At 44.8% G+C, this 22,128-nt stretch overlaps 2 protein-coding genes across 2 annotated transcripts; both read left to right on the top strand.

The window, feature by feature from the left end:
- Positions 1 to 1,952, top strand: CSUI_003379 (uncharacterized protein). The gene has a single exon (XM_068063577.1). The coding sequence runs from the start codon at positions 1,254 to 1,256 to the stop codon at positions 1,611 to 1,613; it is 360 nt and encodes a 119-aa protein (XP_067924451.1). The 5' UTR covers positions 1 to 1,253; the 3' UTR covers positions 1,614 to 1,952.
- A 2,701-nt stretch (positions 1,953 to 4,653) lies between these two features.
- On the top strand, positions 4,654 to 21,867 carry CSUI_003378 (protein phosphatase). The gene is made up of 16 exons (XM_068063576.1): positions 4,654 to 6,557; positions 7,516 to 8,302; positions 9,199 to 11,084; positions 11,493 to 11,665; positions 12,381 to 12,444; positions 13,032 to 13,327; positions 13,806 to 13,877; positions 14,893 to 14,960; positions 15,825 to 15,907; positions 16,268 to 16,354; positions 17,497 to 17,606; positions 18,389 to 18,479; positions 19,275 to 19,370; positions 19,903 to 20,106; positions 20,792 to 20,891; positions 21,572 to 21,867. The coding sequence occupies exons 1-16, from the start codon at positions 6,346 to 6,348 to the stop codon at positions 21,644 to 21,646; spliced, it is 4,404 nt and encodes a 1,467-aa protein (XP_067924450.1). The 5' UTR covers positions 4,654 to 6,345; the 3' UTR covers positions 21,647 to 21,867.
- Positions 21,868 to 22,128: the final 261 nt, after the last annotated feature.

Below are 22,128 nucleotides of genomic sequence, written 5' to 3'. Positions count from 1 at the left end.
ATCTCCATTCAAGGGGACTAGAGGAAGAACCTTCTGTCAAGGTCAAGACGGAAAGTGTTTCTTCCTCCTCCTCCCCCTCTGGTTGACCATAGCGCTGCCTTCTCTTCTTTCCTTCATCTCTCTCTCTCTCTCATTATCTCTCTTTTTTTCTTCTTTGTTCCCTCTCGTATCTTTCTCTACCTGACTCTCTTTCGGATATCTTGATCATCTGTCTCTTTGGTTCTTCTCCATCACCTCGCTCTCTATGTTGCGGGGTCGTCTGAAGAAGATCTTCTTCTTCTTACTGTCGAGAAGGAAAGAAGCGAAGAAGACGGAGGAGGGGGAGAAGGAGAGGAGAAGTGGTGATGTTCTCAGCAGGCTCTACTTGAAAGAGATAGGCACTACTATACAAGGCGTCAACTTAGAAGGAGAGAAAGAGAACAAAGAGAGAGAGACAGAGACGACCACAGCGACGAAAGAAGTAGCCCTGTTTGTCTCTGAAGAATAGAACAGAATAGGTCATTGAAGAGTCGGAAGAGAATGGGGCAACGAGAAGGACGAACAAAGCGAATCTAAAGTTAAAGCTTTTGCATGCAAAGAAACAAGGAAAGTACTTTCGGTGGACGTCATCTGCACATGGAAGGGAAGCAGAGCCGATGTATACCGGGGCCTTGTGTATAGAGAGATATCTCTATGTACGTGAGGATGTGTAGATAGGCTCCATGTATGAGATGATATCTATCACACCAAGTCTACATGTATCTGTATATGTATATATATATATATATTTATAGTTTGAATACTTCTATATATCTATACGTATATATTTGTATGCTATGCATATGTGAGGTGTATGATGTGTATGTATGTATGTGCATTATGCCTATGCACGTATAGGAATAGCAGGGGCATGTGGGATGAGGGAGAATGGAGCGATAGGCGGACGAGGAGATCGAAGGCGATACTAACGAATCGAGAGATGTATGACAGCTATACATGAACATCGATTCTCTTCTTTCTCTTTTATGTTGGACAATCGACCCGAAGACTCTTGGGGGGGAAGAGAAGAAGAAGAATTTCGTGATTGAAAAAACAAATCTGAGGTTTCTCAGTTATGGATGATTTGAAGGATCAATTTGTCTCTCCCTCGGCTTAAACTCGGTGTTCCACCCTTGTCGCCGTCTCCCTCTCAACTCGTCTCGTTTTCTTCTGGTGTACAGACATCGCAAGGTGTTCAAGTTTTCTTCTCCGACAGGTCGTACTGGTCTTTCTTTATGGGAGTACAAAATGTCTCTTATTTTGTCTTTCTCTCTCTCTGTCCGTCCTATATCCGTGTTGCTTTATTCTTGTCTTTTTCTTTCTTTTCTTTCTCTTCATCGGCTCAGGGCAGCAAGCATCGCATGCAAACAGCGAGACAGGGTTATCGTTCTGTCCCGGGTTCCCTCTCTCTTGTCTTTCCTTCATGCCTCTTCTCCTCTCCTGGGTCTTCTTTCTCCCATCGGAGTACTCTGCGCATACTGGACAGGCAACTGTGTGTAACATATATATATACAAATACTGGCGTATGCGTAAATATGTGTATGCATACAAGCGTACATACGTATGTATATATTTTGAGAGAGAGAGAGAGATAGATACATGTGTATGTGTACCTATATATATATTGATACAAGTTTGTGTCCCAACGTATGTACGCATGTGCGTATGTATGTATTTTTTCATTCAGCTGTTAGCAGGGCTGGTGGCAGGGGAATTGTTTTTCTTCTTGTCTCAGCGGTAAGAGGAAAAGAATGTACTCCGTGGTTAGGAGATCCATCGATCATCATCCTTCTCTTCTACGATGGTCATGGGTAGGGACATCGGGATGTACGTACACCCTGTAATGTATTTTTTTTTCTTGTCTTTCCTTTTCTTGAAGAGTTAAGAAATGTTTTTCCTTCTTTTCTCTTTTTCTTCTTCTTGTCGTCATTCCACATCATCTTCTTTCGTCTGTTTCCCTTGGGTGACTTTCTTTCTACCCAACAGGAATGGATCTAAAGATGTACAAATACATACTCGGTGCATACCTTTGTGTATGCATGAGAGAGCGACGGCTAGAGAAAGAGAGAGACTGATAGAGAAAGAGAGAGATAGAGAGAGAGACGGATAGAGGGAGAGAGAGTTAAGTTCATACACGTTATATAGCGAGGAAGGTAGGATCGCCATATCTTGTATAGACAGAGATAGGTGATCCATGCACCTTAAGCTCTTTGACAGATGTTTGTTTCCCATGTAGACACCTCCTTGAAGAAAGGGAAGATTTTCTTATCATGACTTCTGATAAGAAGTAGAAGACTGGTTAAAAGAGACTCTCAATACACTCCTCACCCACTACGCTGTCTATAGAGGTTCTTGGTTTCTTCATCGAAGACCACTCACAAAAGGCAGGAGCTTTCGATGGTCTTTTGCTTTTACTTTTCCACTAGATAAGAGGTCTCATCTCTCTCAACTTGGAGATAAGCAGAAAGAGATATGACAAAAGAAAGAGGGATGATAGGGAGCCCCCCCCCCTATACACCGCCTCCTATGATCTGTGTCAGGTTCACAAGATTTTACGACATGATACAGCAGTCCCGGATTCCTCATTCTTTCTTTTCTCTCTTTTTTCACTTTTGGGACAGCATCTCTCCTCCCCTGCCATTCTACATGCAAGAGTCACCCAAATACCTCATCTTGTAGATCCGCATAAGAAGGAGATAGATTCTGTGTAGGAAAATAGCTGCATCGTATCAACAGAGCTGCGGTTCCCATATCACGGTCCAAGTACTAGAAACCGAGGAGAGAACGTGAGACGCCCACTGTGTCTATCTGGCGACGCCACCCTCTGAATAGCCGAGATTTCTTTTGTGTGTGGACCTACGGACATCCTATCCACGGAACTGAACAGGCCGCCGCCAACAGGCTGACCACAGAAGACTTTTGTGATCCTATCTATCATCTAGGGCCGAGTGCCTGTGACAAACCAGGCGTCTCTCTGATCGAAGCTCTTCATGAGACCGGAGCTAGGATCGAGATCATACTTATTGTATTCATCTATCTATATACATGCAAGACGACAGCAACTATGTCTTGACTTCGATGTCCCTCACTATTCTCCTCATAGCAGGACTGTCAGGGGGACTGAAGTTCTGACGATCGAGACGCGACAGAACAAGATCTTGAGGCCTCAGGGAGGCTATCTACCGAATCATTCGAAGAAAGCGAGATCGTGGCTGGCGGAAGAAGAAAGTAAAAGCACGTGTCGAGAAAGAAGCTGTCTTTCTGTGGCTCCTTTGCCTAAAGGAATCAGTCTGCTAGTTGGAGATACACCCCTAGGAGTCACCCAGCAACTTTCAGGTCTATCTCTACGGACCCCTCAAAAGGCGCACGGCTTGATGAATTTTTAGGAAGCACTTCGCAATCTATCACATATGCAGTACTTATCTCTCCTAGGCGCTCTTGTCTACAATCTATGACTACTGTTGTATAAAGACTTACCAAAGAAACACCTATGTGCCGACCCATACGTACATACCCGTGTAAAGAGGATAGTGACAAATGTATGGCTTGTATGTTATAGTGTACCCTCTAAGTTTATACATATATAGAGAGACACACGTAGAGAGAGAGACGCAGGCTTCTCACTGTAGCTCTAGGCAAGCCATCCTCACTGTTCTCTCGAGATAGAAGAAGAGAGAAGCGAAGGAAAAGAATTCCTTGAACTCTGATGCAGGCCCATGTTCTAGCAAAACAGATGGTCTTCATGCACGTCCCTTCGACCCATCCGAGTGTATATGCTATACACACTCCTGCCACATATCTAAGCAGGTTTCTACCTAGATGGACATGGTTACAGATATAAATATGTATATATGAGAAAGATACATACATAATGCATCCACTGTCTCACAATGTACCTTCTCTGGGCTGCGTGTGCTGCTTGTCTATCCATGAAGGTTTCACTAAGACGCGGGTCCGGTCTTGGTTTGTTACATACACACATACAGACAAATGCACGTACAGACATACATGCTCACCTGTACATAGGTAGGCATAGATTCTGTAGGTACAGTCCGAATACATTCTACCCATTTCTGTAGATCTCAAGACAGATGTCGTCATCTGTAAGACTTCCGTTGCAAAATCGAACTACGTACGTATGCCTATAGACTTAGATACTCTCTCACTAACCACTAGACCATCTACATGTCTATGCGTCCATCGAGTTGAGCGAGAAGACCCGCAACAGAGAAAAGCTCCCGGAAGGACAGGAGGAATGAGGAATACCTTCCTTCATCCCTACACGTTCATTGTGTGCGTGTTGTATTATGTAGCTACGACTAGTCGGCCGATGAGGGGGTGGACAGAAAGACACTTCAGAGAAGGATGAACAGAAGCAGCGAGTATGAGAGACGTTGAAGAAAAGAAAAGGCAAAAGAGAGGAGTAGTGAGATGCTTATGTCTGTCGCCTTTTTCTTTCTTTTTTTCTACTTCTTGGAAAGATGAGAAGAGAAGGCTAGTAAGGAACTCGCTACCACCACCTACTCTTCGTTATTACCATCGCTAGACCTAGGACTGCTTTACTTCTTACACCACCATCCCGGGTAGAGAAAAGCGTAGAAAGAAAAGTCCTTAACAGCGGCCCCTTTCTTTTCTTGTGCCTTGTTCCCATCTCCCCAACTTTTCGGACCTCTTTCTTTCTTTTCTTCAAGAGAAAAGATTCTCCTTCTCTCTTTATCTCTCTTTCAAAGAGGTAGTTTTCTTCTATGCCCTCAGAGCCGAGTTCATCGATGCTCAGGGAAGGGAAGAGTGATGGTTTGACTCCTTTCCATTCTTAGTCTCTTGTCTTCATCGCTCTTCTCTCGCTTTCTTAGGTTTCTCTCTCTAACTTAACTTCATCTTCTTGTTTCTTCTCTTTCTTTATCCCTCTCTCTCTCGCTACAGTCGCCCTGTTAGAATTCAGACACTTCAGTCCTCGCCTTTTCGTTTTCCATCGCGTTGGGACACTGGAAGAACTCCTCTATCTGTCTACGAAGGAAAATCTTCTCTTCTTTTCTCGTCTTCTTCTTTCAGCCGTTCGCTTTCTTTTTCTTCTTCTTCATCCCACGTCCTCCCCATCCTTCTTCTCTTTTCCAAGCGGTCTTTTCTGTCACTTCACTTCTCTTGGGGATAGATCAAGACAAGAAGGTTGAAGTGTCTTCATTTTCCTTCTTCTCCGCAGTGTCTTTCTTCTTCTCCTTCTTCCACTTTTCCTTTCTACCTTTTCTGTCTTTAACGACAGACACAATGAAAAGAGTGAGTGAGCTACCAGCCTAGGATACAAGAAGTCTTAAGTTTTAACAAGCAGTCGCATATGAAGCAGGCGACTTCCCCCGTCTTCTTTTCTGTCCTTCTTGGCATTTCACAGGCTGCTCTTTTCCCGGCTGCTTTTACGATTTCTGTGCTGTGCCGTTTCCTTCTCTCTCGAATTGAGAGACGAGAATAAGGTAGGGGAAGATCTGAGAGATTGGACTGACCCTAACCAATACTAAAAGACTTCACGTCTATCCACAACGTAAATCTTTATGAGGAGATCTGTCTGCTCTCTTGAGTAGAAGAAGAGAAAGTTTCTCACAGGCTTTCTCCGATGGTGCTTTTCTTTGGAAATACAAGCTGCACTCGGACAGAGAAACCGGGACATTCGAGGTGTATATACACCCCACCATTCGTCTTCGGCAAGAGAGCATAGAAACTCTTTTTCTCCCGGTGTACCTCCTGAAGGAAACGTTTGGAAAGAGATCTCATCTCTTCTTTTGCGATGGCGTGGAATGTATAAAGTGCCTGCTCCAAAGTCTTGCTAACTAGACAAGGTTGACTCTCTTCCCCGAGAGAGAAACAGGCGAGAAGATCTATGTGTAGTTATATCTGTAGACAGAGCTGTAGGGCACCAGTTAAAGGAGACTATAAAGACTTTCTTTTGTTATCGCGGCTTGTGTGAGGGAGACTTTTTCTTTGCCGAATTTCAAGCCTATCTGTGGAGTGTATGTACACCCGCTCGTTGTCTCCATGGCAATCCAGATGAATCTTCCCTCCCCTCTTCACCACTCCCTTCGCCTTTAGAGATATTTCTCTTCCTTCTCTTTGTATCTCATCCATCTCTCAAATCACACCTTTCGTAAGGGTCGCAGAGATCTACGAAGCGGCATCAGAAAATCGGCCAGCTTCCTATATATTTCTTTCTTTCTCTCTCTCAAAGAACCAATCTGCCGAGAGTACATACACTGCAGAATCATGACGGGTGTGGACATGAAGGACAAGTGACTGCATGCTCTTGCTGCATCCGAAAAGCGGTGCAACTAAAAGCTTCTTATGGTTTGCTTGGGCATGATGGGAGAAGAATCTTCAGCTCCTTCCTCTTCGTCTTCTTCTGCAGAAGATTTTCATTCATCTCTCCCTTGTAGCGATACTGTCACGTCGGGGCTAAGGGGAGGGACGTCTGGTGTACATACACCTGACGGGATATCGAAACCTGCCTCCGTGATTCAATACTCCTTTCATTCCAAGATGATGAATAATAACAAGTAAGTCTCTTCTTTCTTTCTTCCCGTCGTCTCATCTATCTTTTCCTTTTCTCCTTTGCTCTTTCTCTGCACATGAAGGTTCTCAAGAAGACTTCTCGGTCATCTATCCCTACATCTTCTGGTGTTTGCTTTCTATCTCTGCCCATCCTAGATGCGTGTATACACTCTACTCATTTTCGTCCTTTCTCTTCTTCTCCTCTCCTGCTTCTTCACTCCTCTGCACCTCATAATCGCCTCCGCTCCTATAGAGCATATGCCCACCATCTACCTATCTTTGGTGTATCTGTCCATCTCTCTATCTGTAATATATCTATCTTCAATCTGTTTCTCTGTATCTGTCTATCTATCCCCGGATGTGTTGCTGTGGATGTGTATGTATATGCTCTTCATTTCTCCGGTAGTTCATGTTTTCTTTCGTGGTGAATCATCTCTCTTCTCTTCTCCAACAAGTTTATCATAGAACTGTTATTTCTCTGGTCATTCCATAGAAAAGAAAGTTTCCTGTCTCTCAACGAGCTCGGGAGGAAGAAGAGGCCCTTACGTCTCTACTCGTTCTTCACACATGTCTGCTGAGCCTGTACTATCTGTCTAGGGTCTCTTTTCATCCTTACGACACCTCGCATGCTCTTCTTGTGGACTTCCGCATCAATCCTCTAGAGAGACAGAGAGAAAGAGGATGAGACAGATGTGTACATACATAGACCAGCATCAATACCATCTATACATCTCTCTGTAGAAGTCTGTGGGTAGACTGTATGGATGGGTGTGTATGTAGATTTCTTCTCTTTGTTCTTATCTTCTCTCACTCACGTACTTTATGTGGTGTGTTGGCGTCGGAATTTTTTCTTTCCGTTTGTATGTATTTTCTTCACTCTCCCCCCTTTTGATCTTCTCTTCAACTCAATCCTTTCTGTCTTCTCTTCTGTGTGTTTTGTTCCTCTCTTTCGTCGTTTAATAGTCTCTCTTCTTCTTCTTCATCTGCCTCTTTCTCGAGCCTTCCATCGATCTCTTTATCCTATAATCACACCAGTCATTCTTTCTATCCCCCCCCCTCATCCTTCTCTCCCCCCTCGCCTCCTCCATGCACAACCCTTCTACAAGCTCTCCGCCTTGTCTCTCAAAAGCAGTCCACCCAGAGTCTTTCTTTCTCTTCTTCAAATCCAGATAAACGAGATGAATTCTTCTCCTCTACGACATCACGAGGAAGTCGTGAACACCATAGCGATGCGCCACCTTCTTCTTCTTCTCGTCTGCTTCTTCTCACTGCGGTAGCATCTTCTCTTTCAAGAGGTCAAGAGAAACTTCGCCAGCAAGATCCTATGGACGTTGAAGGAGAAGGAAGTGGCGAAGAAGATTCTCCGTCCCCTCCTCCTCGCCATCATTCATCCTCCTCTTTCTCTTGCTCTAGCAGCATGAGTCAAATTGATACAAGTAAATTGCCGAGCCACATTGCTAGGACGTCTTCGAGACCACGTCATTTGTCTCCTACATGGGAAAGTGCAGCAGGAGGAGGAGGAGCCGGCGTAGGCCTAAGCCGGAAGAGTTCTCGTTTATCTTCTGCTGGCTCAGGGAGTAGTGGAGGGGGTGGGCTGGGGTGTATAGACACCACCTCAGGACGAGGTTCATCAGGAGGAGAATGGTTAGATGACATGATGATTCCTTTTCTTTCTGATACACGTCTTCGTCGCTTTGTCCTTCAAACAAAACTTCTCTCAGATCAAAACGATCCAGAGAAACTTGATGCTGTGAGTTGGAGTGAACTGCCTAAAGAGGATTTCCCAACAAAGAAGAAAAGAACGTTCGGATGAACTCTTCTTCTTTTATCGTTCTCTTATGTGAACTCATGCGTGTAGCTTAGTGAGAATCCTTCCACGCCTCTGAATTTCTTCCACTCCTTCTCTTTGAGCCTCTTTCGCCCTTTACTCAGTAGTCCATCGGATAAGAGAAAAAAATTTTTCTCGGAGAGTCTCCTCTGCAATAGATGCATCTGTAGATAGATAGCTCGATGCAGTCCTCTGTATCTGTAGCTCTCCATAGAGACATGGAACTACGGCCAAGAGAAAAGGACAAGAGAAGGCTCTCATGCATGCATGGAGAAGCATACATGATGTAGCTGTGCGATTCACATCTCTACGCACACTCGTGTACCTCCTACTTCTATGGATGTCTCTCCCTATATAGCCCTATTTGTTTTCTGAAAATTCATCTACCTCACCCAGAGAAAGAGCTCAATAGCCGGAGGCCTTACGACTACTCATTCGCCGCTGTCCACTTGCTGCCGCTCCCCCGATCTATACCAGTCTAGATGTGTACAGCCAGGCAGAGACAGCCAGAGATAGAAATGTGCCGAAGGTTTCTTGGGACGGGCGTGAGTAGCTATCGGATTCTGAGGCTCTTGGCTCTTTTAGGTCTCTCTTTAGAAAGTCTTTACACGCTCCTGGTTTCTTCCTCATATCTCCCGTCCTTTCTTTCTTTCTTTCTTGCTTTTCTTTAGTGTACTTTTTTCTCCATTCTTTCATAACACTTCCGCTAATGATTCTATCTTCTCTTCAAAGCTTCTCGACTTTTTTTCCCAGACATTTCTCTTCTTCTCTTCGGCTCTCACTTTCGTTCTCTCTCTGTGTGTCTTTTGTCCCTTCAGTTTCTTGATAAAGCTCTCCAGGCATATCAAGTCACATCGTCTACCTCTGCTTCGACCTCCTTGTCTTCTTCATCTTCGTCTCATAATGCGTCTCTTCCACCCCCCTCATCTTGCGCCCCGCTATCAAGTCAGCAGGGAGAAAGTTCAGTTTCTTCGCCTCCTCCTCCTCCTGCCTCCTCATCGTCTCCTATTGTTTCGACAACTACTGCATCAGTCCCAACTCTAGGTGTATGTACACCTGGAGGAGGAGGAGGGGGACTGGCGTCTTCCCCTCGTGTATCTTCTTCTACATCGACGTCTACGACATACTTGCGACGTCCTATAGATATTGTCCCTTCACCGAAGCGTTCAAGTAGCGGAAAATCGTTCTTTTCTTCTTCATCTTCTCCATTCTTTACTTCCTCTTCTCCTCCTGTTGATGTGAGTAAAAAGATTTCTCCTCCTCCCTCTACAACGACGATAGGAAGAACTGTTTCTTCTTCCTCTGCATCTTCATCTGATCCATCCTCCCACGAAATTAAATCCAGTAAAGTCGATAGTTCTAGCTCCAAGGGTGACGCAGACTATCCTCCCCGTGAATCTCATCCTCTTTCTACTCCTTCTCCCGGCGGTATCTCATCTCGCTCCCCTCTGACCGCCATGGAGGCAGAAGAGGACGGGGGGGAAGAGAACAATGAGGCAAACCGACGAAGTTCATCCCTTTTAGAGCCTTTAGAATTATCTTATCTTCATCATAAAGAAGAACAACGAGCAGGAGACGATCAAGACGACACAGTTGGAGAAGGACGAGAGGAAGAAGAAGAAAGAAAGAAAAGGGATCCAGAGAGAGATTCACCAAAGATTTCTTCGTCAATCTTAAGAGAGAGAGAAGCCGAAGATGCTAAGATGAAGGAGGAAGAGATGTCGAAGAAAAAGATGAAGATCTTTTCTCCCTCTGTGGATAAGCCGGGTGACACACCTCAAGATATACCTAGCAAAAGGTCTACGAAGGAAAGCGTTTCTTCAGGCCATACCGCCTCTCATCTTCTTACAGACGATCATATTGCCTTTCCATATAGAGTTAGCATAGAGAAAGAAGATGACGGACACATGGCGGTTGATATAGAAGAAAGAGAAGGCCGCTCTAAAGCAAGTGGAACGAGGTTAGTCAGAAGAGAAGAAGAGAGACAAGGAGAAAGTGTAGAAGGAGATTTCCAAGACGCGTCATCCTCCTTCTCAGAAGACGGAGAAGAAACGGAGACAGGAATCGAAGATGAAAGGAAAGGCAGGGGAGGATCGATAACTGAGAGACTTCACCAACAGACAAGGTCTCCTCTTGAATCTCTTAAGAAGAAATCGCCACGTTCTTCTTCTTCTTCTCCTCGACTTCAGCATCAAGCGCGGGAACAAGGACAGGAAAGAAGAGAAGAAGAGAAAGCCAAGTCGTCTTCTACTCAGGGAGAAGTCTTCTTATCGCCAATCGGGGAAGATGGCTTGAAGAGCAAGACAGAAATGAGAAAAGATGAAGAGTTTGCATCCCCGGGGGAGGGGGCGAAAGGAGATCCCGATCCTCTCTCTTCTTCTTCCTCTTGTAGAGCTTCGATAGTGAAGGAGGAGAAGAGTGAATCCGAGAAGACAGGTGTCTCTTCTTCTTCTCTCTCTCCATCTTCCCTAGGAAGCTCGTCAACGTTGCCAGAGTCGCCTTCTCCAGAGAAGTTATCTCTCCTCAGAAAAGAAGAAAGCGAAAACGAAGAGAAAAAGCCAAGTTCAAATGCTTCGGCAGATTGTCATCCTCCTTCTCGCGTCGCGATAGAAGAAGAAAGGAGCACAAAAGAAAGTGGCGTCTCTTCTTCTTCCTTGGCTCTTCATAAGTCAAAAACACTTCTGGAGTATATCAGACATCAAAGGTAATGTGTATGGAGAGGGGCTGGGAGATACACCCTCAATAGATAGATACGCCTCCGGCGGGAGGTGAATATGCGTAGATAAGATAGGCGGTATACGTATGAGTACAGATATTAGACATTTCTAGGCGTAGAGACATGCATGCGATGTATAGATGTAGAAGCGTAGCTTCAAGCCAGAGGACGAACTGGTAAAACTGCTTCGACTCTGAAGAGAGAGAAAGCTCACGATGTTGCCAGTGCAAGAGAGAGGTCTCTCCTGTGTCTGATCTCGCTTCCTTTCTTGGATAGAAGAGACAATGGATACAGGAGACTTCAAGACTTCTCGTCTTTCTTCTTTTTCTTCTTCGCTTGTTCTCTTTCTATGAGTGTTTTTGTCGAAATCTCATGCACTGCGCCTGTATGGTATAGGAAAGCTCTGTCTCTCCAACCGACCTCACACATGAGTGAGAAGGCTTTAAGATTACTGAAGGAAGTTTTCGATAAGCATGGCGACTCAGGAGCAGGAGGAGGCATATCCGATTTAAATGTCTTCGCCCAAGAGATTGTTGTTCCTCTACTAGGTCTCGGGGAATATATGGCTCGTAAGAAAGCTCTGGAGGACCGGGGAAGGGAGAGGTATCTGTCTCTTTCTTTCAGCTAACGGTCTAGTCTCTTATCTCTGCTAGGCTTCTCGAGTTTCTATAGGGTGACATCATCGAGAGATATAGAACACATGCGCTTGTCGATATCTTTCGGTTTCTCGTCCTATGTACATACGTGTAGCTATGCTTTCACATATATCTGTATGCATGTATGCATGGGAATGAGTGAGGACTTGCAGGTATCTCTTCAGGCAGCCAACCCTCTCCGACGTGGATAGACAGAGAGGATGGTAGGTAGATAGTGACCGATGGATCTGTAGGTAAGTTCATAGTAGACATTCACACACAATGTGCATGCATTTCTCCTTCGATCTCTTCTATTGCTGGCGTGGTTTCTTCATTCTCGCAGGCAGCTCTCTTACTATGCACGTATCTGTCCAGCTGCCTGTATGTCTATGTCATATTTCAAGTGTATATACACTTCAGTATGTGTATAGATGTCTACCCTAAAATAGACGTCGGGTGGATCTGTCCTTTTAACTGCGGATAGATCTCATACGTTGTTTTAGAGGGACTGGTATGCACTCATTTCCTGGGTGTTCTCGAAGGCTGGTCCATACGAAAAACGGCTAGATGTTCTCTCTTCACATTCACACATCTGAGGGGACGACCAATCTATCTATCTATCTACTCCCTGTCTTTCTTTTTGTTTCAGCCAGGATCTTTGCTATGATTGATCGCCATGACACCGGCACAATCTCTCTTCCCATGATAAAAGAGTAAGAGCAACACAAAGAGAGAGACAAGAAGACTTCGAGACACACAACAGACAAGTCTTGTTCTCCTGACTGAGATCAGGACTTGCTCTAAGTCTCGGACAGCGCGTTATACATGTGTATATCTATCTTTTGACGTTGTTTCTAGAGGAATCGGTTGGACGGTCGTTTTTGCTTATCTTGGGTCCTGTAGGGTCTACGTGTTAGAATCACTGAGGTGTACATACACCCGGTGCCGTCTCTTTGTATCTGTTGGTTCCGGTGTATTCTCCTCTGCCCTGTCTTGCTTCTTCTTTTCCTTCATTTATCTATAAAGATAGCCCGACTCGGAAGTCTATCTCATTCTTGTTTCGCGTTCTCGCATAGAATAACTCTGCCCTTCTATACATCAAGTCTATACAGTATCTCCATCGCAGCAACATATTGACACTTTCTTGCCTTTCTCGAATTTTCTCTGTCCCTACTGGTAAATCTACCTTCTGTTTTCATGCTCTCCCTTCTCTCAACCCACTTTGTCTCTCCTTAACTTTTCATGTTCCTTTATCTCTTTCTGAGTTCCTTGTCCTTTTTGCATACATGCGTGCATGCAGATTCTGGTCCGACCGGCTCATTCTTGCATGCGATGATCCTACGACCTTCGGGGAAGGCTTTCCTAACTCTAAACTTCCGAAGTTTTTTCTTCCTGCCGCTTCTTCTTCCTCGCCCCCTCCTCCCGATCATATGTCAGCTGCTGAAGGAGAAGATGAAAACCGAAGTGCCTCTTTTCTGAATGAAGAGTTAGTTCAACATACCGTTAAGCGTGGAAGTGCGAGAAACTTCTTTCATATCGTTAAACAAGAAGGCTGCGATTATATCACTCCAGAGGATCTCAGACCATGGATAGATGGTAAGACGTTTAATACCTTGAATCAAAAGAAAAGATGATCTCTTTCAAGAAAAAGCGATCTTAAGCACGTTGATAGAGATATACGATAGGTATAAAGATAGATAGATAGGTGTTGTATGTACGCTATAATGACACGGTTGATACGAAGTGGAAACAAGGGGTGATCGATGGTGAATTAGTAACTGAGCAAGGTACGTATTCGTCTTCTCTGCCTGGAGATTTGTCATGTTTCTCATAGAAGTTTAGGGTTTAGAAAGAGATCTGTCCGAGACCTTAGTAGACCTATACGAACATGGTATCGATCTCGCTTTGATCTTCAAGTGTATATAGAACTCTTTTCCACTGTTCTTTCTCTTTTTGTCTCTTTGTCTATATCTGTGTATTCTTCTTTCTTCCCCTTTTCTCTAAGCCATTCTTAGTAGCTTCTTCCCCTTGTTCCTTCGCTGTTTGTGACATATCTCTCTCCTCCTTCCTATAGACGTTCTTCGATATGCCCCGGACATGTCGTTCTTGAATGAACCTTCAGCAGTTGAATTTGCATCTCGCTATGGTGAGGAGAGACGAGAAGAAGCAGAGAGAAGAGAAAAAGCAAGAAGGTAGACTGACGGGCTTCCTCTCTCGGGGGGAGAACATGAGAGAGACTCTTTGTTTTTTCATCGTTCGTTCTCTTCATTCCTTTGACAGACATTCAGATGTAAACATGTCATTGTCTTTTCTCTCTCTTTCTTCTCTCAAAAATAACGAACTTTCCATCTTCTCCTACGACGCATGCAAAGAATCCACGGAAGAGGAACATGGTCATGTATAGATGTTACAGCGTGAATGGATACAGTACATGTGTAGATAGATAGTGTCTTCCGATGTGAGTAAGAAAGAGTCCTAGAGTGTTTATGATGCCCATTAGAGTGAGAGAGTGTAAAGATGCTTGATAAGAGGTAAGTATTCAATAGAGATCTTCGCTACAGAGATATGTGACGGAGTAGGCAGAAGACAAGAAACGTCTTCTTGTGCGATGTGCAAGGATGAACGACCAGAGACTTCACACCGTATAGAAAATGCGTTTTCAAAGACAGGAGAAGAGAGGGTATGAGATCAACAACTTGGAGAATAAGAAAGAGAAGAGGCGATATCTAGATTTTGAGGAAAGTAAAGAGAGTTTTCTTATGTAGAGAGAATCACTGCAAAGCCCGTTGTTCTCTCTTGTGTGTAGGGATAGGTGAACTCGTAGTTGGACCTACGGGCGCAATATGTCTAGACAGGTATAGATACAGAATCTCGAGTGAAAGACATCTACTTTCGACCTCTGTGTCTGTCTGTTCCTCTCAAGGATGTTCTTCTCTCATTGTCATCTTCTGCCTCTCTCTAAGCCTCTCTCTTTTTGTACAAGTTCCTATCTATCTGCATGTAGTGGACTTCCGCTTTCCGTGGGTTGTGTCTGTTGATTAGTTAAAGTGCGAAGGACGAAGGCAGGGGTAGGTGGATGTACGAAGAGAGAGAGCATGAATGCCAATGGCGGGGGTTTGCTGTTTTCTCTTATCTCTTCTTCTGTCCTTTTCTTCTTTCAGTGGATTCAGTTATCGCTCGGATTATGTTCGAGGTCGATAGAGACGATTCGGGACATATCTCCTTCCGTGTACGTACACTGCAAATGTCTGTCTCTGTTTTTCTTCTAAAGTCACCAAGAAGAAGGAGGATGCCTCCGATTCTCTAATCTCGCATCTCTCGTCACTTCATGAATACGTATACTGTGTGTACGAGTGTGTGTCTGTATAAATAGATAGATAGATGGTATCTCTCTACACTCCAAGCAGTTGCCCGTCTTTCTCGTCCGCTTCTGAAGCGCAGGGACTCCTTTCTCTCTGTATGTCTAGATGGTAGGCCGTTCGTTTGAACTTGGATAGGTATGTGTCTTTTTCTCAGTAGAGATGACCGACCTATATAGTCTTTCATGTGTGTATATGTTGATATACATAGATGTATCTATGTGTGTATAGTATGCGCGGTAGACCGCTGTCTTCGTGTTGAAAGTCCTTACTCATTTCTGTTGTCGGGCGTTCCCCTAGCCTTATGCATGTCTACGTACCTACACTTTGCAGGTGTACATACGTGAATCTAGCTACATGTATCTCGGTTGCTGTTAGACACCTTGACGTCCTCTGTCTCTCTCCCTCTCTCACGCTCTAAGAAGCGACTTGAAGAGCAGGAGAAGAAGGATGGAGAGACGAGAATAAGAAGCGTGGGACGTAGAGCAGCAGTAGATGAGATCGTAGTCTTGATAGAAGTTGTGATATCTCCAAACCCTCGTGGATAAGAGTGACAGGATTTCCTTTCTTTTCTTTTATTCTAGGCCTCCGTCCGTCACGGCATTCTCAAAGAGTCTAGATAGATTTCATGACCAATCATAGCTAGTAAGCCCCCGAGTTGTTCGAAGTGGATTCTTTGTTTCTAGTTGCTTCTTTCTTTCTTTTCTTCTTCCTTTTGATGGTGCTCTCTGTAGGATCTTAAGAATAGCTGTCTTCCACATGTCTGGTTTACCCTCACTCCCGGCATAGAGCTCAGCGTGGTCAGGAGATTCTTCAGGTAAGGGCCGCGATGGATGATGAGAAAGGGAAGGGGCAGACGAGCATAAGAAGAAGACAAAGGAGGTGTACTTTCATACACTGTGCCGGGGTGTCTTTACTTCTTGATATGGAAGAGAACTGTGGACCCTTCACAATTATATGCTTGTCGCACCATGATCTACTACTACGTTCGTGACACTTCTGGTGAAGGGAAAGGAAGCCTCTCAGCTCTTAGCCTTAGGTGGTCTCGAGTCTAGTAGGTATATTCTTCTTTATACGTTGGGGCAGAGAGAGAAGAGAGAAAAAGACACAGAGACCATATCGCTGGTCGTAACTTATATGGTCAAGTTTCTTGTTTTCTTGCCTTTCCTTCAAACAGCTATGAACATTTCTATCTGTTCTACTGCACTTTCCATGCCTTGGATGAAGATGAGGATTTTCTTCTTGATCGTTCTGACGTTCGGAGGTAAGCAAAGGAGACACATACACATTTCTAAGACATCTCTCTTCTCCGCATATAAGACGACACACGGTCATTATTCTCTTCTCATCTTGCACCCCCCCACCTGTCCTTCTCTTTACAGTTTTCAGCATAACCGAAATTTTCGAAGAAGACAGTCTCTAATGAAGAGAGGAAAGCTTCTTGCCCACAAGGAGATTATTTCCTGTGAATGAATATATCGAAGTCACTCTCCTCGTCGTCTCCTTTCACTTTTAAATTTGCGTGTTGATTTCCCCTTGTCATGGCCTGTCCTTATGTCTCTCTGTCTGTCTACTGATCTATCTATATACTGATCTATCGATCGATACGCCTACTTGTCGAGTTCGTTTTCTCATGTTTGAGGAATTGGGCAATACACCAGTCTCTGTGGATGTATGAAAGTGTGTATACCTGGGCCTATAGAGCTAGGCCTGTATATGTGCAGAAGACAGGGTGTGTACGATCCGTTTACATCTGGGGAGAAAGGCTTTCTTGTGTGTGTAGATGGTTGTGTAGACCTATGTATGTAGGAGAGTGTGTATCTCCTGTGGTGAGTGTATCTCCACTTTTTTCGAGCGCTGTAGCGCATGCACACCACTTCTCCGTGCCTAAACACGTTTGGGAAGATGTTGAAGATCTTCTTCGAATACGCTATGTATTGTAACTTCTATTCACTTCCATCGGTTCGCGTCAATAGCAGGGGTTGAAGAGAGGAGCATCTCCCAACAAGCGTGTTACCTTCCTGCCTCTTGTTCTCTGTACACAGAGAGGTGCATGCACTATTCCCTTTCTTCCCCACCGTGCTCTTCCAGTTTCATTTCTTTTTACACGGTTGAGATTCTCTTTTTCCTCACTTCCCTTCTCTTCTTTCGACTTTTCTTTCTAGTCCGCAGGCTGTATCACACCGTCTGAGAACATCACCCTCATTCCCATTCTTTCAGTCTTACCGGTTTCCGGATCCATTGCGGAACAGTCGTTATTCATCGCCTAGGCTTCCTCTCTCATAGTAATCAATACAGGCATGGAGTGGATATACATCCATACACCTTGTCTCCAACGCATGTCTATTTCGCTTTTTGTGTGGGTTACCTGTGGTTCCTTCTGGCCTTCATTTCTTCTCTTGCTAGGTATGACAACCACAACATCAATATCGAGGTCGAAGAGAGAGTCTTTCAGCAGGTGGCGAGAACCTTCAAGTCTCCTAAGGCTGGGTATATGTGCTTCGAAGACTGGATATGTACGTCTCTCTGTCTCTCTCTTTGGGTTCCACATGCACATACACACTATACCTCTTTACTACCCGTGGATTCCTACATAGGTAGATAGATAAATAGCGTTTGCATGTGCGGCGTTGGGCGTTCTATGTCGAGGTCTTGCTTTTTTGTGAAGACTGCATTGTGAATGGAAAAGAAAGTGCTCTCTCTCAGACTTTCTTTCTTCTGTTCATCTTTTTGCTTGCGATGGAAGACTGATTTATTCCTCGATTCTCACTCCAAGATTGAAGGGGATTCCGTGCCTGAAGAAGAAAAAATCACTAGAGATGAGCTGTTCTATCAGTAGGGTTGAATAGATTCCTTATTAATCTCTCGTTTTTCTCTCTTCTCATTCCTACTAGTATCTGCCAACTGTCGCTTGTTATCCTGGTCTCCACATGCACGTCTTCGGTGTGTTTTTGCATCCTGCTCTGTACGTGTGAAGGACATTCGCTTGCTCTACTTGTGTAGCTATACCCGTCCTTATGAGGTTATTGGTGGATAGTGTATGCACGTATGTATGAATACGTATGGAGGTATGTATCGATTGACGGACGGGTATCTGTATGTATGTATCCACGTGTATACGTGCGTAGGGCAGCGTATACATGTTTAGGTACTGTATTGAGAAAGAGAAGAATTGAATGAGTGAGTGACTGCTTCTTCAAAGACAAAGTGACAAGTGATCCCAGAGAAACGCAGCTTGATTCTCTTCATCTACGACCTCTGGCGATTCAAGGTGTTCCTGTCCTTTTCTTCATCTCAGGGTTTCTCCTGGTTTATCATGACGTGACATCCGAGCATGCAATCGAGTTCTGGTTTAAAATCTTCGATATTGATGGTGACGGTGTTCTAAGGTACTCATCCCACCACAAAAGACTAGAAGTGGCTCTAGATCTATCGACCTACCTACCCATATTTCTCTTTCTTCTTGTTCTGTCTTTCAACTCTTTCACGTCGTCTCTCCCCTCTCTTCATCTTCAGCCAGAGACTTCTTTTCATTTCTCTTTTCCTCTTGTTCTTCTCCTTCCGCTTCCTTCTTCTTCTCGTGCGTGTCTTTCGTAAGTGTGCACGTGAAGTTTTGCTTGTTTGAAGGGTTGAAGACGAAGATATCAGAGAACGACGCAGTGACTTCGAGTGCTTTGAGTATCCACCACCAAGCGGTTTCGATTCTTTCGTCTTTCATAGACTCTGTTTCTTTTCCTGTGTACATATGTCTGCCGGTCGTTGAGAGAGAGACAACAGGGCCAGGTTGGAGGGCTATGGTTTTGCACCAAGGGACGCTACTAACTAACCTCCGTCTTAGCTTTCTCGTATAATCAGAAACTTTGTACCGTCTCTTGCATTCTATACCGGAACTAGCTAGTTTGTCTTCGGCTTTCACAGCTTCAGCTCATAGTACACTGACAGCCTTCTCCTTTTCGAAACACACGGTCATATAACTTCGTGTCTATATCTCTATGGATCTTCGTATGTGTGTACCTCTATACCAGGTCCATGCCGCCCAGAAGAAGTTTGATAGTTTGCATGTTTACATCTCTAAAATCTGTATCTGGTCGAGTCCTTCTCCAGGTGTGACTGTCTTTATTGCATGCAGGGGATTCTGGGTGATTTCTCCTTGTTGCTTCTTCCTTGCATGTGTGTCTTTACAGAGATCATGAGATTGAGGTCTTCTTCAATGCTCAAGTCGACCGATTTCGCATGAGGGATGATAAGCTGCCTGCATACCGCGATTTCATCTGCCCTATGTAAGTAAAGCTTCTCTCATTGGGAACAGGAGAGAAAAAGAGAAATCTTCTTTCTCTCGTCATTTGAAGCAGGGAGAGAAGTCGGTCAAAGGGAAGATGGAAGCTAGAGAGTGAAAGATGAACGGATGCAGAGAAGCAGAGAAATAGGAAAGCTTAGGAGGGGGAGCTCGTTTGTGTCGGGTATCTCTACCTTTAGGTCTAGACAGTATTGTCGATCTGCCTCCTTTCTCTTCAGAACAGACGCACGTTTGTCTAAGTCTGAAAATGAGTGAATTCCAGTGTAGGTACAGTATACCTGGGGGAAGTTCGTTCTTGCACCGTGTGCTGCCCCTACTGAAAGAAGTCGCTCTGTCAACACTCTCAGTAGTCTGGTTTTTTCCTCTGCTTCTCTCCTAGCCCTTCTTCTTTCGCCTCCTGTACCTATTTGTTTGGTCTGTTTCTTCGACGCCTTTCCTCGTGTTTCTTTTCTTCTCCTGGGATTCAGTTGAGAGTGCTTGTGTGACTTCTTAACTCTCCTGTCCTGTCTTTACAGGTGTGATGCTTTGTGTGTACCGTCTGCTTCGGGACTGAGATGTGAAGATCTACTGCGTGATCGGACAAGCGGTGGATGTTTCATAAGCTGTCTGCTAAAGCGAGGGGCGTTTCAAGCTATGGATGAGGGAGAGACTATGTCGAGTATTGTACGGGGCGGATTCATAGGAGGCAGTCTGTGGGATCGACATATGATGGACCTCACGTAAGATCCACTCGTCTTCATTTCAGAGACACTGTCACGATTCTCACAGCAAACCATGCGGCTCTCGAGACGTCGTTCATAGCTAGGCCTCCACCAACGTCCCGACTCATCTCTCGAGCTAGCTAGCCAGCTGTCTAGCTATCTATCGTGTACGCATGTCTGTTTGCATGTATGTGGTGTAGGTCTCTTTGTTGTGCAGGTAGTGCTACATGTATATATCTCTTTTTCTGGAGCTTTGTATGTATGCGCATGCAAGCTTTGAAATACGCTTTTGTTAGCGTACAACATATACTTACGGAATTAGGTGCTGGATGGCAATCTAGGACGTTACATGCTACTACTGCCTTATTTGTGATTTATTTTAGTTCATAGGATTCGAGGAACGGACAACAGTAGCTAGCTACAGCTATTTAGCAATCAGTGTCTGGTTATCTGGTGTGGTCGTATGCTAGGGAGTGATACATATGGTTAGATGGATATCATTGTATGTTTGCGTAGATCACGTTTGTGTGGGTCTACACGCTTCGAGACACGTGTCCTAGCCGTTTGCATCGAGGAGATGCGAAGACTTTCAGCGGCTAGCGTTCAGGAAATAGAATGACAGAAGGGCTGTCTGTATGTGGTCTCAATCTGAAAGTGCAGTGTACATCGGTCTTTTGTCTGTATCTCCCTTTGTGGTTTCTAGGCCCTTTGAAATCTTCGCAAGTCAGCAGTATCAAGAGCTGACGTCTCGTAAAGGTGAAGAATGTTTCATCGAAGAAGGCGGTGGCTATCTGGACGAAAGTGTAAGTTGGCGGGGCCTCACGGTATACCCTCTTCCGCTAATGCAGCGTACCAGCGTACGTGCATATTCATACATACAATCGACCCCCTTTTCATCTTTCATGAGCCCATGCAGATCGCTCTTGTGACGCTGCGGCTTCTCTAAGGAAATTTGGCGTTTCGGAAGCAAGACACGTGTACTTCCCGAGCAAATGAGGACCTCCATTTTGGGTGAATAGAGCGAAGTATGACTGGACTAACTAACTGCAGACTCATCTAGATCAATCGATGTTACACCTATAGATAGCTACATAGACATATCTAATCAGACGCGAAGTCGGGGGGTATGTGCTTCTATGGAGAGTGAGTCTTGTTCTATTGACGCTGTCAGACTGCCAGGGAGAAGAACAAAACGAGCGAGCGTTCTGGTGGAATGAAAGAAAGCGGGAAGATTCCTAGCAGGCGGTGCTGTGCTCTTCACTGTCTGGCCAATGACAAGAGTGTATGCCTGGCAGAAGGTCGTATCAGTTGGTGGAAGAGTCTCCTCTGTACTAGAGACTACTTCTATCAAGCAGCATGGGGATGCCGTCGGTGGCGCGCGGTTTTGTTTCGTTCTTGCGATGGTTTTCTTTCATATTCTGAGAGACGATAAGGTTATGGAAATCCACTTTTTCCTACATGCTTTCTCATGCTTTCTCCTTAGGATGGGTCACAGAGTGATGAGTCCCTGCTTGTCGACACGGCATCGGGAGATTCAGGAGAATCGATTGAAATGTAAAAGGGTCTTCTGGTACGTCGTGCGGCTGTATAAAGAAAGACCTACACGTCTGATGAATGCTCCGTTAGACTTCCATTCTCCGTGAGGAGTCACAGAGTGTCTGAAAGTGTGCACGTTGTTCATGTGTATGGCTTAAAGACGGTGAATCTTCAAGCGTAGAAATCGATTTTGATCTTACCTGGCGCATACAATTTGGGGTTTCTCTTGGCGAGTAAAAAGAAAGGTAAACCCTTTGTCTGTATTGATACCATGGAACCTCCGAATGTCCTTCTTTTTCAATGAGTTTTCCGGTGGAGAGACGCGGGAGACATCTAGACGGACAGGTGGCGTTCTCCTCTGCTAAGAAAGTTTGTAATGAACACGGGTAGACTATGGATTTTTTTGAAGTGATGAGTCTGTCTTCCGAGAGGCGAAGGGAACGCGCCTGTCAACTGCCACTAGTCGTGAGGCTCCTACGGCGCGAGAAAGGACAGTTCTCGCTC

Source organism: Cystoisospora suis, assembly GCF_002600585.1.
Source record: "Cystoisospora suis strain Wien I chromosome Unknown contig_1491, whole genome shotgun sequence".
NCBI lineage: Eukaryota > Apicomplexa > Conoidasida > Eucoccidiorida > Sarcocystidae > Cystoisospora > Cystoisospora suis.
This window is presented reverse-complemented; position numbering and strand designations above follow the sequence as displayed.

What these genes read in the sequence shown, in the direction of transcription:
- CSUI_003379 (XM_068063577.1), top strand. Translation starts at nt 1,254, where the DNA reads ATGGGAGTACAAAATGTCTCTTATTTTGTCTTTCTCTCTCTCTGTCCG.
- CSUI_003378 (XM_068063576.1), top strand. Translation starts at nt 6,346, where the DNA reads ATGGTTTGCTTGGGCATGATGGGAGAAGAATCTTCAGCTCCTTCCTCT. An exon ending in TCTCTTCCCATGATAAAAGA is followed by an intron (nt 12,445 to 13,031) that starts GTAAGAGCAACA and finishes GCGTGCATGCAG; the next exon opens with ATTCTGGTCCGACCGGCTCA. An exon ending in CGCGATTTCATCTGCCCTAT is followed by an intron (nt 19,371 to 19,902) that starts GTAAGTAAAGCT and finishes CTGTCTTTACAG; the next exon opens with GTGTGATGCTTTGTGTGTAC.